Genomic DNA, 17,237 nt, shown 5'->3' with positions numbered 1-17,237 from the left:
GTGTGTGTGTGTGTGTGTGTGTGTGTGTGTGTGTGTGTGTGTGTGTGTGTGTGTGTGTGTGTGGTGTGTGTGTGTGTGTGTTGTGTGTGTTGTGTGTGTGGGTTGAGGTTGTGTGTGTGTGTGTTGTGGTTGTGTGTTGTTGTTGTAGTGTGTGTGTGTGTGGTGTGTGTTTTTTTGTGTGTGTGTGTGTGTGTGTTGTGGTGTGTGTGTGTGTGTGTGTCACTTGCCATCCATGACAGTGATAGATAGTCCTGTATGATGGTGCAGTATCAAGTCTAGAAATACTGCAGAGTCTGCTGTAATACTTTAGCACTGCTAGAGGACCCTTTCACAATACACCAGGTCATATGAGTCAATGGTATTAGACAAACTAATGGAGATCTGGGTAAATACACATCACATGCGCACAGAGTCTCACTTTGCCCCCCACAAACAGTTTACAAACTATTTTCAACTGTGTCTTACAGTCCTCTCCCAGGACTGTCTGTCTGCAGATTGATGTAAGTGGTTCAATGGCTTGTTGTACAGACATCTATAAAGAGCCACAGTGTGGCTACAGCTCTGATAACAATGTCCAGGCACAAGGCCAATCATCCCTTCTGAGACACCGTAGAAACAAATCCTCTTTCACACCAAGTTTCACCCCCATCTTTGCTCCTGATTGACTCTGTTGTGCTGTCTCCAAAGAGACAACACGGAGCGAAGAGGCAGAGATACAGTGATAACCCCAGGAGTGCTGTGAATTCAGTCGGTAGCTCTTAACTACTCGCTGCTAATGAGAGACAATCAGAGGCTTAACCTTCTGCATACATTTCAGTAATTGCTTTTTGTATTCCAATAAATAGCGACTGTGAATCTGAATTAGATGGTGTGCTTAAATGACTGTATATTAAAGCTCAGTATGTGCGTATATCATTGGATTTGTGTGTGTCCTCCAAAGGCGTGTCACACTAGCAGGGCGAGCAGGAGTGACATGTCCCCGGAGGAGCAGCACTGGGGTGAATATGGAAGATGGCATTGCGACACCCACAGTCGCCCCCATGTGCTCATGTGCACCTCTCGACCCCCTCGGATCCTCATCTAACGGAGAAAAAGACAGTGTTGCCCGCTCTTTCACGTCTAAGGCTTCTCCATGTGACGTTATTAGCGAGCCGCCCTGTTTTGTTTTTGAACGCATTCAAAGCAACACCCTATAGCTCTGGAAATTTAACTCACTCTTTGATTCAATTTTCTACTTCATTGATCCGGTGTTCTCTGATGAATGTGATGTTCTTGAGTTCTCACTTCGATTCAAATGTTAATTCGATAAGCCTGTGGTTTATGCCAATGCTGCTCAGCTCTGCAGTAATTTCTTCCAGGCTGTGTTGGCAACAGAGCTGTGAAATCTTAACACGAAAGACGGTGTGTTAATTTCAAGCAGAATCGAAGCTAATGAGGTCCTTTCAGGCTCAGGTCAGGGCACAACAGCGTTGATCTCACCGGCCTTGCCATAGGCCAGTGCCCAAACCTTTTTCCAGCTTGGGCAGCAGCTCAGATCAAGTGCTCGATATGTGTATGTAATTGGGTGGTTATGCAGTATCCATGTGGGTATTTGTCTGCAAGTGACATTGTGAGCTTATTATTGCTCCTCTACGCATGAGCCCATGGACACAACACTTCATAATGTCCCTGTCATGCCATTAGGTACTCTGGATGTGCTCTAATGTCATTTGACACTGTCGCGCTGACCTGTACTGTATCGCTGTGACCCACATAATTCCTCCCCACTTTGAGTTCATTCACCACATAAAAATTGTAACCTTAAAATACATTTCTTCTGCTTTTTTCTCTTTCCACTAGTGCTCGTAATGGCAAAATGCGTGCTCTCAGCTTCAAGATGGGATTGGTGAGCTTGTGCAATGCAGACGTCCAAGAGAAGTATAAATGTGGGTCTGATGCTCGCTGATGTGCCTAATGCATCTCCTCAACTGCTAACAATGAGCCAAAACAAAACGTCCCTGATTGCCAGGCATCCACTTAGTCTAATGGAGGAAATGAGTCTCCTGCCTTAATGGAGAAAGCTTTCTTTACTTCTACAAAGTACATGGGGGGGGGGGGGGATTACAAAAGATTGCTTGCCAGAGACAGAATCCATGCACACTCTTCTTTCTATGGCTCATTCAACTAGCAAAGAGCTCCCTTTATTTGTGGTTGTATGACATATTTTTACTGTTCTATTTTAAACCCAGTTTACAAGTCATCGTGTGAATATAGGTAAGAATGAAATGAGAGCATTTGAACTGATGATAGCGGTACTGGAACAGCTTGTAGTTGATACAAGATCAGAGACATAACTGCCAAACCCACGCCAGGATTATTCATGCCTGGCGTGCCATCTGTGTCAACTCTTAAAGACTGAGAGATAACAGATTTGCCTTCAGTTGAACGGTCCCTGAGGTGGCATTAACAGTTCGTCATTTCACCGACTGATCCTTTGTTTATCAGACGTCACTGGAATAACACTGGAATAATATTGTGCAAATACATCTGAAGCATTTATATTAACCCACTTTGAGGTACAGAAGGTGGGTGTTAATTCCATCATCAAAAGTCTTTGGCTTCAGATTTTTTAAAGTACTCGATGATACCAGTCATTTTTGGACACAACATTTTTTATTTGATGAGCTTTTACTGAACATTTGCTACCACACAAGCATATTATTGCAGACATCAATATGTTCTGCTTTCACACCCAGTTTCACATATGCACCATTGCTGCTCTCTCACTGGCTTTTGACTTTAGTTTTCTCAATAATAAAACATGGCAGCTGATTAAAATATTTTCCAGTCCTCCAAATATATCCACCAAATTAATTATAAGATATTTGAAGTGTTAACTGGATTCGCACCATTTGTTTTCTATTACAACGTTTTGGATTGAATTGCCATTTTTTCATTTATCCAATACTGGGTTCATTATAGTAGTTTGTATAATTAGGGTGTTCATTTCAGTAAGTGATGGCATGTGATGAACTAAAGGCTTTATACCCAAAACTGTGGGTGTCAAACCCCAATTATTAAATAGAAAAGAAAGGGTGACTTGTGTTCATACTAGTTATCACTGAAAACATATTGAAGCCTTCCCAAACAAACTTAGTAATGGTGGTTCTGAAAGTGAGTAGCTTGTGTGGCTAACTATGAATTCCATTATCTCCCTGCAGGATTTGCAACATTGCAGGCTGCATGTTTCCGATGTAATAGGCCTATATAACGTGTCCATAAAACATGTCCAAAACTAATCTCTATCAAACAGCTCAATGTGAACATTTAAAATGTCAAACAGGCCTCATGAGCTCTGGTTATGGGAGCTCTATAAAGGAGGCTGTTTAACATGCAGGTGTTAAAGCCAAGTGTTGTCCCTGTAGGGTTGAGTAAGTACACAGAGAAGGGAATACATGGGATGCTTATACTGGCATTGTGCAGCAGCCTCACACACCTGTCAGCATTCATCTCTTCAGTGACAGGCGCAGTCCCAGCAAGCTCGGTAAAGGCCTCATTCAAAACCTGACAAGACTCCAGTTATGCAGCTCTTTCATCTCCCGGCAGACCAGCCAGGCCACTAATACTGAGTCTGTCTCAGTGTATAAGTCACTGAAGTGAATTTTATTTCACATAACTAGGTTTGGTAAACTCTATTGCCTGGGATTGGTGACTCATTTAAAAGAATAAATAAATAAAAATTGCATTTGTTGCTGTGTGATTGACCAACTTAGCAAACTTTTCAAATTGTGGACGCCTGCCTAAAATCCTCATTTAAATTTGAAGAAAAACTGAAAACATGTAACGCAGCAACACAAATGTCTTATATTATCAGGTGTAAATGCGTAGGGGAGATGTATGCAAATGCGGTGATAATGCAAACAACTGATTTTCATGCATACAAAATGTGGTGCACAGTAATGCAGGTGCTACATTCCTCTATGTATGTTCTGGTGGTTGCAGATTTATTCCGTCAGGTGTCTGGTGCAGGAGGTTTGACCGACCAGCGTCACCTCAGCCTGCTGCTCCATGAAGCCATCCAGATCCCCCGCCAGTTGGGGGAAGTCGCTGCTTTCGGGGGCAGTAACGTGGAGCCCAGCGTCCGCAGCTGCTTCCGCGTGGTGAGGACCGAGTTACCACAACGCATAAACACATTCACAGATACTAAACACATTATATGGACTAAGGTCAGATTAAATAATCTGTCTGGTATTTGTTGTGAGTTCACCCATACCCCCTTTGATCAGGTAAAAAGAGTTCAAGCATTACAATACGATACGATACGATAATACTTTATTGGTCAGATCAAGTCTGACATTTTAGCTCTGTATTTACTGTGTGGATTGACTGATGCACAAAGGAGTGCTTCAGTCTGACTTTATTGAATCGCGGGACCCTGTATATCCGATTAGATCATATTTTAAGATTAACCAACATATGGACTTTAGTTACCCAATGTCTCTGTTAGTCCAGCATAACAACACAAGAGAGACACTGACCACCACCTGAGAGTTGTAAGTCTTGATTGTGCTAATTTCAGGACTTTAATCAATGGCTTGATTGTCGCAACAAGATATTTGGATTCGACCTTAAAATCCCCTTTTTCATTACAGTAGACTGGTGTATCTCAAACCCCCTAATCTAATAATTACTGTGGAGGAAAAGTGTCCTCGGGATAATCAGAACAGAATTTATCTGTGCCATGAAAAATACAGAAACAGAATTCTAAATGCAGAAACGTCTCCACTAAAAAAATGTAACATTTGCCTTTGGATTGTTTTCCATCTAAAGCCAAGTATGAAAGAATGATGATGTTTGCCATTTGAAGACAATTGTGTTTTATTGACATTAGCAGAGTTCAACTCCTCCTCAGAGGACATGGAGAAGTTATTACTTTACATAAAGAAGCCCCAACTGCACCACATAGAGTCTTGCTTCACAATGTAACATCACATTAATATTGCATTGTATTGCTTTCTGATGTCGCCTACATGAAATGCAGTCCGTGGTAGATAATGCATAATGTTTTTAACCATGACCTAACCCCTAATCTGTGGATCATAAATGATATATTAGAATAATAGAAGCAAGGCCAAAGGGTCAAGTAGTGCATAGAGCAATAGCTAGAGGAAAAATGAATTCATTTGTTTTGCCCAACTTTGCTTGTTCTGAATGCTTCTGAAGTTGTACTTTTAGCATGGGTTGCAGTGCATGGGACTTTCAATTTGGGACACCAGATAATTGAGGAGTGGTTAAGAGCATGCCGCAGCTTTTTTGGAAGGTTGCTTTGGCCAAGCTTTTTAATTCCCTAATTTCCGAGGCAGATGCTAATTACACACACTCTTCTCTGGCCCACGCTTGTTATATCTGCTAAAGCTAATTAAAATAAATTCCTTTCTCCATTTGCTCCATGTCAGAGTGTTTAGTTGTCGACAAAATATCCATGTAGTGCAATTTGGGAGTTGACCCATATTCCCACTAATTTCTTTGTTTGAAAATGGGTCACATCAGTTTGGAGATGTGTCGCTAAATTATCTTCTATGCGTTAATATGAATTGACTTGGGACTGAGAGTATACAGAATTACGCAGTTATACAGAACAAATATGGTTGTTTGTGGAAAAAGTATTGGGTCCAATCCACCTTGGGTTATCACTCAACATTTAGTAAATCTTTTATACTTACGAGAAGTGTTTCTATGTGGATTCTTGTTTCACAAACACACACGGATTATTGAATGTATGGGACTGAAAGCATAGAGTTTTTAAGAATAACTGCATGTTAATCAGTATATTGGCTACTGCATCCCCCGGAGACTCTATACCTCGTTACACCTCACAGTCTGTGTGATCAGTGCGCACACACACACACACACACACACACACACACACACACACACACACACACACACACACACACACACATACACATACACATACACATACACATACACATACACATACACATACACATACACATACACACACACACACACGTATTATGCTACTCTGCTTGAGCGCTGGAGGAAGCCTCTGGGAAATCAACCTCTTAATGCACCTCTCTCATGCAGACTTAATGAGAATTTAGCACATCACGGATTTTCAGCGCTTGGCGAGTCATTTTTTTATTAGGTTTATTCCCCTTTTTATCCCACTTTATCAACAAGGTGTCTGAGGGAGAGGCAGGCTGTATGCTGACACCCATACACACACATACAGTACAGTATACACACAGAGTTATGTCTGCTTTGTTTTAGCTTTTTAATTTTTTAAGTAGTTAAAAATATCACAATATATCACACAGTGTGTCCTATTCACCCTCCCCTTCTCCCTCTTATCTTTTGTATTCTCTTTGATGTCCTGTAGCTCACTGCTGGACCACCTTTGGAGAGGAAGCACACCTTCTCCTGTCATTACTTTGTGTACCTACCCTGCTGTTGGTCTATATTTGGATTGTTTACAGTCTCCTGCACTTCTTTCCTCCCTCCCTCCCTCCCTATCTTCTTTATTTTCCAGGCCCCTGGGAAACCTGCCATCGAGGTGTCTCACTTCCTGGAGTGGATGAGCCTGGAGCCCCAGTCGATGGTTTGGCTGCCTGTCCTCCACCGTGTGGCCGCTGCAGAGTCCACCAAGCACCAGGCCAAATGCTACGTCTGCAAACAGTGTCCCATCAAAGGCTTCAGGTAGGCATTACTTACCATGATCAGAGTGGGCGATTGCAACATCACACACACAAAGAAAAATGATATACTGTAGGAGAAACATTTGCAATTACACAACCCAAACAAAATGGTTAGGTAGGCTACATTTGTACGGATCGTGTGTACAATAAAGGTCTACTCTCTGTAACTTCAAACAAAGGATATGTTATACATGGGTCTTCAACAGGAAGTCTTAAGAGTTAAGGTAGGAGGACAAATTATTGTATGTGTTAAAACTTTTGATTGTTTTGTGATGTCAAATCATGTCAATTGCAGTTAAATGACTTTATCAAACAAGCACAGATAAATATGATGAAAAGAAAATATGTTGTATTCAATGTATTCAAATATAATTTATTTACCTTCCATTCTCTGGATTTTACATATTGCACAAAAACATACACCCAGTTAAATTACTAAATAAAATATGGCTATATTTCTTTCAGTGGGCCGTAGGCTCAAACACCATCAGTCGATTTTTTTCCAAAGTGACTAATGGTGACAGACATTTGTTTAAATGAAAATGAGAATAAGATTCGGTCATGAACGGGTTACTGCAAAGAAGAACATCCCTGTCTGTAGCAAATGGGGCTTTCAAAAAGCATACCTACCTTTATTTTTACACACACACACACACACACACACACACACACACACACACACACACACACACACACACACACACACACACACACACACACACACACACACACACACACACAATAAACAATTAGTTCAGCAAATATTCTCCAAACCAGATACTGCAGACTATATTGGGACACAACCATATGAGCATTCGGGCAAAACTTGAGATTGAATTACTTAAAGAAAAATAAAATATGACAATGTATCCTTTCTATTTAATGACACACTTATGAATACAATAATTAGCATATAGGGGAAGGTAGATTAAGGAGACTTCTTTAAAAAGGTCAGCTCTTTTCATATCAAAATAGTTGTGAAGGGAACAAATGTGCTTGGAATGTTAGATTTGTTGCTTCTTGCACTTCATGTCAATGTTTGTGTAATGTGTGCTAATGAGCTGTAAATCAGCCTAAATCTCAGAGTTGAAGTATATTACAGTATTTGCAGAATTGGATAACATTCAAGAAGAACCATGCTTTTCTAAGATCCAATATACAAGACACTTTACAGTTGATCTATTTCAAACAGTGTTATATGACAACCATAGACTGTATATATTATTCACAACGCTGTCAGTCACAGCGAAACAAGCATACTGTTGTTTTTATGTAGTGGCACATAGCAGACAGTGAGAGACACAGAGATTCACAGGTTTGTTTTTCTAAATAAAATATGGCTATATTTCTTTCAGTGGGCCGTAGGCTCAAACACCATCAGTCGATTTTTTTCCAAAGTGACTAATGGTGACAGACATTTGTTTAAATGAAAATGAGAATAAGATTCGGTCATGAACGGGTTACTGCAAAGAAGAACATCCCTGTCTGTAGCAAATGGGGGTTTCACAAAGCATACCTACCTTTATTTTTACACACACACACACACACACACACACACACACACACACACACACACACACACACACACACACACACACACACACACACATACACACACACACACTCTGCTCAGCTCTCTTGCATCAGTTCAGCCTTTCTGTATATTGATGTTGGCAGGTATCGCAGTCTGAAGCAGTTCAATGTGGACATCTGCCAAACATGTTTTCTAACCGGCCGCACTACCAAGGGAAAGAAGCTGCACTACCCCATCATGGAGTACTACACACCGGTAAGACGAACATTACCTAGTGCTATAACGGAATAAGTAAGGCTCAAATAAAACTCAGATGATCTTTAAAAAATACTATCTCATGATTCCTGCTGCCATAACTTTGTTGTACCCCCTCTCCACTGAGATCGTAATCATGTGTGCTGTTAGAGGCTTTCACTGCCTGGACTGTCATAGTATGCAGAGATTGAGTGGCACTCAACGGTAACATCCTTTTTGGCTCACATAGTGCACACATAACGTGCTATTTGGAGCATACATTGTGCACTAAACCCCAATAAAGCCAGAGTCTTAAGCCGTTGCACGGGCAGTCTCCAAAGTCAAGTTCACTCCCGAGGAGGAGCTGTAGCAGCAGTGTGTGAACGGACTGAGACGGTGCCAGATATAATCTTTAATCAATTCTGAGCTGCAAAATGTGGCAAAAGGCCATCTCTAGAATATTTTTTTTTTACAGGACAATATTTGATATCAGCTAGCTACAGTTTTTTTTACAGCAGTGAGCCAGGCAGGCACCACTATTTATACCATGATACAGAACGCAGGAAACGAGTGGGAGAATCTCAAGGAAGGAAGCAGAGAGAGCGGCAGAAACTGAATGAGAAAGCAGATGGAGGAAGTTAGTCCTCCAAAGTAAAAAATAAGACAAAGCATTGTTAAGACAGAGTTGACTAGTTTCATATGAGGTGATTTTAGAGGAACCAACTGTTTTAAAGAATCCTTAAGAGGTGTAATTTGTCTCTCCAAACTTTCTACCTCCGCCACCTCTCACCCCCCCCCCAACCCCTCGCAACCTTAATCACAACTCCAGACGACCTCGGGGGAAAAGATGAGGGACTTTGCCAAGACTCTGAAGAATAAATTCAGGTCAAAGCAGTACTTCACCAAGCACCCGCAGAGAGGTTACCTGCCAGTGCAGTCTGTACTGGAGGCGGTGAGCTCAGAGACGTGAGTCCCACACATAAACACTCACACAAACACATACATCTCTCTGTCTCTACTTCCTGTCATCCGTCTATCACTTTCACCCATTCAAACTCCTAGCTGTTGTTGGCTGATTATCATACTCTGACCATTTTGGGGCACTTCTGCTTGCTTAGATGGGTTAAAGCAGGGGTGTCCAAACTACGGCCAAATGCGCCCCGCAGGCCGTTTTGAATCGGCCCTCAGCTAATTCAAAAAGTATAATGAAATATGGCCCACAAATGAAACTTGTGTTTTTTTATATTGTACTTTCTAAATATATATGTAAATATATATTACACAGTATTCATGACAAATCTAAGTTGATGAGAAAAAGCTTATTTACATAACAAGCTTGAAATAGACCCTTCATATTTACTCTTTTTTTAAGCAATCTGAGGCTTCCATTTTAAGGAATAAGCTGCCAACAAAATAAATGAAACCCGATGGAGAGCTGTGATGTAGGCATTTTTTTTTTCTTAAAGCATTTTCAAGTATCAATCACAATTTTCCTAATTTGATTGATTGTGCTAATTTATAACTTAACTGATAAGGCAATATACCTCACCTCTAGTGAGTGGCCCAGTCCTTCGTATATTTCTCTGGATGTGGCCCTCGGTGAAAAAGGTTTGGACACCCCTGGGTTAAAGCGACGGCTCTGTGTTCAGAATTCATAAAATGCTGTTCCTGAGATCCTGAGGCTCAGATGCCTTATCACATGAACAAGTTTCACCCAAAGGGTAAAACAAGAGCCATGAGATTAAAATCCATGAGATCATCAAGATGCATAGCTTAGGGCTACGACATTACCCTGGAAGATTTAGAATGATTGTGGGTCCATGTTTTGTCTAATTGTATCTCTGTTAGGTTCACCTTTTAAAACTTCAAACATTATGCGAGTTTGAGATGAGGCACCAGTGGAAAAACAGATGAATGAATCAAAAGTAAAAGCACTCTTAATGCAGAATGATCCCTTATATTGTAAAATAAAAATATTATTCTAATGTATTATGATTTCAAATAAACTAAGTATATATTCATAACTTATTATACAAATGTAAGCGATGCATTTATGTATATGAAGCTTTTTTTTATGTGAAATGTTCTTCTTATACACCTTGTATATTTATCCTACGCCTTGGGTAGGACGATAGTTCCCCGCCTGGAGGCCCCTCAAGGGAGTTATATTATACATCTGAAAGGCTCTAATGCTATTTACAATATAGGGAAGAAGAAAAGCATTTCTACAACATGAAATGTTTCTCAAGTCTTTGCTTTCTCCTCTAGGATGAAACCGCTAAATGACTTAACCCTACAGGCAGGATAACTGAGGCAGGATCTATAGAGAGGAGGTCTAGGAAGAGCTTTTTAATAAGGTGCAGCATCTAACATTGCAATATAAAGCGTGTCTCCATCAGAGTAGGAAGAAGCAGTGTAGCAGTGGGAAATGAAAGTGTTGAGGTAAAGAACAAGTGCTCCAAAATGTTACCTAATTGCAGCGCTTGCATGAATGTACTTAATTATTTTCCTCCCCTGTGAAACGAGTTGTATCTCTCTTGTTTGCATGCTGACAATCTTCACAAATGAAACTCTCTTCTTCTGGATTATACGAATATGCGTTTTTTATGTAACCACTCCTTCACATTTGCAGAGTAATGACATTGGTTTCTGTTGTTTCCAGGCCGTGCTCCTCACCCAAGCTGCCCCACGCAGACACACACAGCAGGATTGAGCATTATGCCAGCAGGTACGTGGCTTACTGCAACACATCAAACCACTTCACCAGTGTATCTCTCTTTCCTCTCCAAATCAACCTTTCTTTGTACCCACTCCCCCCCTGCTTCCACCTCCTCCCCCCCTGCTGTCTCTGCTCCCCCCCCCCCGCTCTAGTCTTCACCACACACTGATTGAAGTATTGATTTAGCTGCGCTGTGTCCTGCACTCCAGCCAGGATAGAGACTGTACTGCCCAGCAGCTTCCTTCCCCCTCAAACTCCACAAGAACACACAATGGCCCAAATAAGCAGACCAGTTTGTAGTTGTTATGTGGGTGAGTGTGTGTGTGTATGGGTGGGGAGGGGGGGGGATGGGTCAGCGGGGTTCACTGTGCCTAGCGGCTTGTCACTTGCTCGGGCAGTGAGCCCATTGGTCACCTGGGAGCTGTTGGTGTGGATTAGTGTCTGTATGACAGGTTATAAACAGGGGCACAGCCCTGGACTCTTACTCTCCTGGCAGTTCAGCCCACAGTGCTGTGGAGCTAGACACACATATTTCCCCTGAGCCTGCAGTGTGTGTGTGTGTGTGTGTGTGTGTGTGTGTGTGTGTGTGTGTGTGTGTGTGTGTGTGTGTGTGTGGTGTGTGTGTGTGGTGTGTGTGTGTGTGTGGTGTGTGTGTGTGTGTGTGTGTGTGTGTGTGTGTGTGTGTGTGTGTGTGTGTGTGTGTGTGTGTGTGTGTGTGTGTGTGTGTGTGTGTGTGTGTGTGTGTGTGTGTATGACTTCTCTTAGGCTCTTACCCTCAACTGCCTTCAACCCTGCCAACACAGAGGGAGCACTCACCACCCAATTGTCCCCTTTACCCGTCTCATCTCTTCCTTTCTCCTGTTTTCTGTTCTCCTGATTTCCCTTTTTCATTTGTGTTCTTATCTTTGATCCCACTCTTCTATTGTTTCCCACCCACATATTTTTCAATCCCTATTATCCCACTTTCTCCATTCTCTCTAGCACTTTCATCCTTTCTACTGTTATATCTTTCCTGTTAAATCCTTTTACACGTACTCATCTGTTGCTACAGAATGATTTGCTACCCAGCTATATTGAATCAGAAAAGACTGCATAAAACGGTATCTGCCAATAGCCTTCACCAAAATAAACTAAAAGAACAGAAATGCAAATGTAGTCAAAAGGGAGACACATTGCCTTCCTTGGCCTGCTGAGACAACACCACTGTATCAAAACGGTATCTTAGCAACTTTACTCCTACAAAGCCTCTCAACGTTTTGGATGTCAGGAAGCCATCTGTGTTTCATAAACATATGTTTTCTCCATATGGATGAGGACCTTTATTTGAGACCTACTTGCTTTCTGTCCGAAAATAATCCTTATTTATCTTTTACAAAGACTTTGTAATCAATTAATGAACTGTTTGAATACAGTTTAAATAATTAATGATACACAATAAAAGTCACTAGCAATTATAAAGACAGTTGAAATTGAATTTAGGACTGGAGCATAATGTTTTTCTCATGAAAGCGATGTCTCAGGAAACCCTAGAGGGATGTTCTTTACATTTGGCTAAAGAGGCCCGCACGGACCCCTTTATGAACACAGTAGATTTGGGTATCAAGGGGTCATAGTGACCTCACATCCTACAGTCATTGTAAAAGAGATATCTCAGAACTGCATTTAGATCTGGTACAAACCTCAATCTTTACCTTAGGCTGAACTGATTTGGGGTTCAAAGATCAGGGTCACTGTGACCTTTAAAGCCATAACTCAATCAATCAAGCAATAAATACATGTTACAAAGTTGGCTCGGAGCACCCAGCAATCAGTTCAGCATAAGACACCCTCTGTCCTTTGACCCTTGCAGCGAGCAAGGAACAAATCCCTAAAAACACCAAATTCCAGCAATAGCAATCAAGGCTCTTTCCCAGGAAGGACAGAGGTGTAACAATGTGGTGTGTAAAGATAAGAACATCATTAAACTACAACATAGACCCTCCATATAACAAAAATGATGTGAACATATATAAAAACATGGATCTCAAGGATCCATGTTTGACACGAGGATGTCAAGCAGCTTTCAGATGTCGCTAACAATAATAATAACTATAAGATATTTCTTAGGAAAGGAAAACAACAATAGGAACTCGACAAATATGACTAATAACAAGAATCACAATAAAAACATCTCCAAGAATATGTCTAATAGAATGTTAGTTGCTATGGACTTCGACCAAGACCAAGAGACACAGAAACAATCCATAATCCAGACTTAAACTTGGCAAGATGTAAGACAAGAGGCAGAAAAACTCTGAAGATGTTGCCCGAGTTACTAACATGTTCTTATGGGACATGAATGCAAACAGCTAGACAGGCAAAGGAGGAGAGACGAGATCTTAGCCTATCGCTGCATACTGTCACTATGTTTGAGAAAACTCAATCATTAATATGCTAATCATGACAATTTCTCACAGACGTGTAGTAGGATAAAACTAGAGCCCATCTAGCATCATTAGCATCACCCCCCTTCTAATATGCCTTTACTCAGACCCCCCATCTTCGAACTTGACCTTTGTTTTGGTCTCCACTACACCTCTCCTGAGTGACTGCATCTTTTCTATTGTTATCTGTTACTCTCTGCCTAAAGACCTTTCACAACTACTGAATATTTATAAATGGGTCATGAATGCGTAATTTCATTTTTTTCTGCTGGGCACTGTCACTTTTAGTTATTGTACCCAAACAGAATTAAATAGTGATTTTGTTTGGGACTATTTTCAGCCACAGATCTGGTGCTATAGTAAGTCTTTTTGGCGGCAGGAATGTGTATCTTGGATTAACTCTAAACGAAGAAGAAACATGTCAGCCAGTGCAACAGTGTGGCTCATTCAAGTGTTTTTTTAAATAATTTTAGACAACAATGGAGCTCTTTGGCATAGAAGCATGTATAAGCTGTATTTTAGGCTTAGCTATACAGCACATTTGTTGACAGCTTTTATCCAAAATGCATTTTCTACTAGCTCTCTCTATTTCCCTCTCTCTGCCTCTGGCCTACCTACCTGTTAGTAATTATAGGATATAAAGGGAGAAATCTAATTTCTTATTTGAATTCATTCCCCGTATTTATTGCAACTCTGCGCTGACTTTGAACTCTCATCACTGGCAGGTTAGTGTCTGAAATTCTTCCCCTTGGGGAGACATATTAGACAGGTGTGTGTGTGTGTGTGTGTGTGTGTGTGTGTGTGTGTGTGTGTGTGTGTGTGTGTGTGTGTGTGTGTGTGTGTGTGTGTGTGTGTGTGTGTGTGTGTGTGTGTGTGTGTGTGTGTGTGTGTGTGTGTGTGTGTGTGTGTGTGTGTGTGTGTGTGTGTGTGTGTGTGTGTGTGTGTGTGTGTGTCAAAAGTACCCTTCAGCCAATGAGGGGTACGTGGTAGCAGTAATGTAGTCTCCAGTCATATCGAGAGAGAACTTCTTGATTTTTGAGGTTAGGAAAACCAGATATGCAGGCATGTCAAACACTGAGACAGTCTGTCTCTTCCTCTCTATCTCTCTCTCTGTATCTCCCCCCCCCCCCCCCTCCCCCCCCCCCCCCCCCCCCCCCCCCCCCCCATATCGATGTAGGAGTGCAGTTCACTCCTTTCATCATCAGCGCTGCTTCGACATCTTCTCTAGGATGGAGGAGAGGAAGATAATAATAAAAAACCTCTTAGAGCGCTGTAAGGATATGTCCCCTCTTACCCTCGTTTCTCTCTCTTTCTTATTTTATCTCACAACTGTTTGCTTTCATTTATGAGGCCACACATGTCAAGACATCAATACTTTCTATTACTTCCTGCCCTCTCTTTCTTTGTTTGCTGGTGTCCCTGTCTGGGACTCCATGTTTTGTGCAGGCTTTCTGATGAACTGTGTCGCAGGTTGAATTATGAGTGGTCAGGTTCATAGGCCGGGTCTCCTGTAACTGGACATGGATAAATCCTAAAATGGTCAGTGTTATGGTGTCATCGGTTCTGGAGAGAAATAGGATGTGATGTGGAGGGCCCTGACAGCCTCTTCATCACTCACCCCTCCTCCTCCCGTCCCTCACTCCTTCAGCTGACGACATTCTGCGAAAGATGATGCAGCATGAAGTGTATCATGTGTATGGACCGGCAAAGCTGCAGTGCTAAACTGCTTTCTTGGAGCGCATGTGTGCATATATATATATATGTATGTATATATGTATGTATGTAGATCTATCTAGGCAGCCACAAGGCTCCCCACATATCACAAGGTTCTCTCTGCTGGTTAATTACCTAATTGAAGGAGAAACCCACCCTTTGATCGTCTAACACTGTTACATATGATTAACATGTGATAGACAGAGGACTGCAGCAGATGGTGATAAACTAGAGAATGCAATTCCTGAAGAAATTGCTAGTGGGAATGCTTTATGCTGAAAAGCTGACGCTAAACTGCTATGCTGAAATGTAATGTGTAAGAAGAAAGTGAAGAATTTACATTGAAATGATACATGAACACTGGGGGCTTGAATGTGTGATGAGAGAAGCAAAGAAAGTAAAAAGGCTTGGAAAAGCAGCAGAATATTTGCTGCAAACTATTGTACTAACTTGATGGCGAATGATCTGTCGCCATGGCAACGGTATTTGATGACACCCCATAATACGCTTAGATATGTTGATGGCTGCATCGTTACCAAACCTGTGTAGTTTTGGGCTGTTTGGAGCATTTTCACTGAAGTTATGAGAAAACCGTGTTTCATGGCGAGCATTGTGTTGCCATGGAAACGGCATATGAAGACACCCCATAATTGACGTAGAGCTGTTGAGGGCAGGACCATTAACCATTATCTGAAGTCTGCTGCTGTTTTATGGCGAGGGATGCATTGTCATAGTAACACCACATTACGTAATATCAGATTTGATGTAGAGCTGTGTTAACCATTATCTAAAATCTGCTGCTCTGAGCATGTCAGTTGGAGCTATGACATCATCGTGTTCCATGACACAGGTGTTTATATTTGAGCTAACGACGTGTCCAGAGATCAAAGGTTTCCATGGTGATGTGAAGTAATCAGTGAGAGGAGAGCATTTTCATTGTTCTGAATGAGAGATAAACCTCTTACATGTGAACGTTTTGTTGAAGAACCGTAACAGATATCGGTGAAATTTCAAAGCGTGAAGCATGTCAAGGAACTTGAGCATCTGAAGTGTACTTTTTGTGTACTTTCCTTTTTGGCAGATTAACTAAAGGTGTGCGGCTGCTGTGGTGGGGAAAGATGATGGGGTTTAATGGAGACTTGTTGAACGTTTTTGTCACTTCATGCCCTCAAGAGGCATTTTGTTTAATTATTTTATGTCTCAGGAATGTAGGGTTTGGGAATTATGGCAGGTTTAAAAGAAAATATGAAGGCAAAATTAAATCTGTCCTCCACTCTAGCTGTGACATCACGCACTCTAAAATCTGAAGAAGGCCTCTTTACCAAGGTCTGAACAATGTTTAATATCTCTAGAAGTATGAATCAGATTTAAAAGTTGTGTTACACGAATAATGTCAGAAAGATGTGTAACATTTTAAAGTTGGAATGAGGTTTCTGAGTGAAAGTATGAAGGAACAGTTAGCAGTTGAAGTCTCATGAAGATTTTTCAAGTCTGAAGAGTTTCTCCATTGACTTCCATGTTAAAAATGTGATGAATTATGGGATATACCTCTGGAATTATGAAAGTTATGAATGAGAAAAGTAATAGCCATCGATTCCCGACCGAGCTGAATGTTTTGATGTTTGAACTGAGTTTCTGCGATGTGGAATGTGGGAGCAGAAGAGGCGCAAAATAACCCGGCGGAATAATAAAGAATTTTGTGCGTCGAAGAACAAGTAGTTGGAATGCTGTATCAGCATTCCCACTAAATTATTTTGTAGTGTACCCAATGTTACTTAACCTGTATCTTCTTTAGATCATAACCTCCTACATCTTCTTTTGAAAGGCATCAGAGAACGTGTGACCCTGTTCATTCAGAAGTGAGCTCTAGAGTTGAGGACTCAAAGATGATTGTGATGGAGAGCGAAGGTTTTATC

At 41.3% G+C, this 17,237-nt stretch overlaps 1 protein-coding gene across 1 annotated transcript in view; it reads left to right on the top strand.

The window, feature by feature from the left end:
* drp2 (dystrophin related protein 2) overlaps positions 1-17,237 on the top strand; it is a 108,424-nt gene that overhangs the window by 77,027 nt on the left and 14,160 nt on the right. The window contains exons 13-18 of the mRNA XM_034138546.1: positions 1,840-1,925; positions 3,982-4,139; positions 6,533-6,699; positions 8,376-8,487; positions 9,296-9,432; positions 11,129-11,194. Coding sequence (XP_033994437.1) covers positions 1,840-1,925; positions 3,982-4,139; positions 6,533-6,699; positions 8,376-8,487; positions 9,296-9,432; positions 11,129-11,194 — 726 coding nt within the window. The remainder of the gene's footprint in view (positions 1-1,839; positions 1,926-3,981; positions 4,140-6,532; positions 6,700-8,375; positions 8,488-9,295; positions 9,433-11,128; positions 11,195-17,237) is intronic.

The sequence above is a fragment of the Trematomus bernacchii genome, unplaced genomic scaffold (genome assembly GCF_902827165.1).
Source record: "Trematomus bernacchii unplaced genomic scaffold, fTreBer1.1, whole genome shotgun sequence".
Lineage (NCBI taxonomy): Eukaryota > Metazoa > Chordata > Actinopteri > Perciformes > Nototheniidae > Trematomus > Trematomus bernacchii.
Note: the sequence above shows the minus strand (reverse complement) of the source record. Positions and strands in the feature narration are given on the sequence as shown.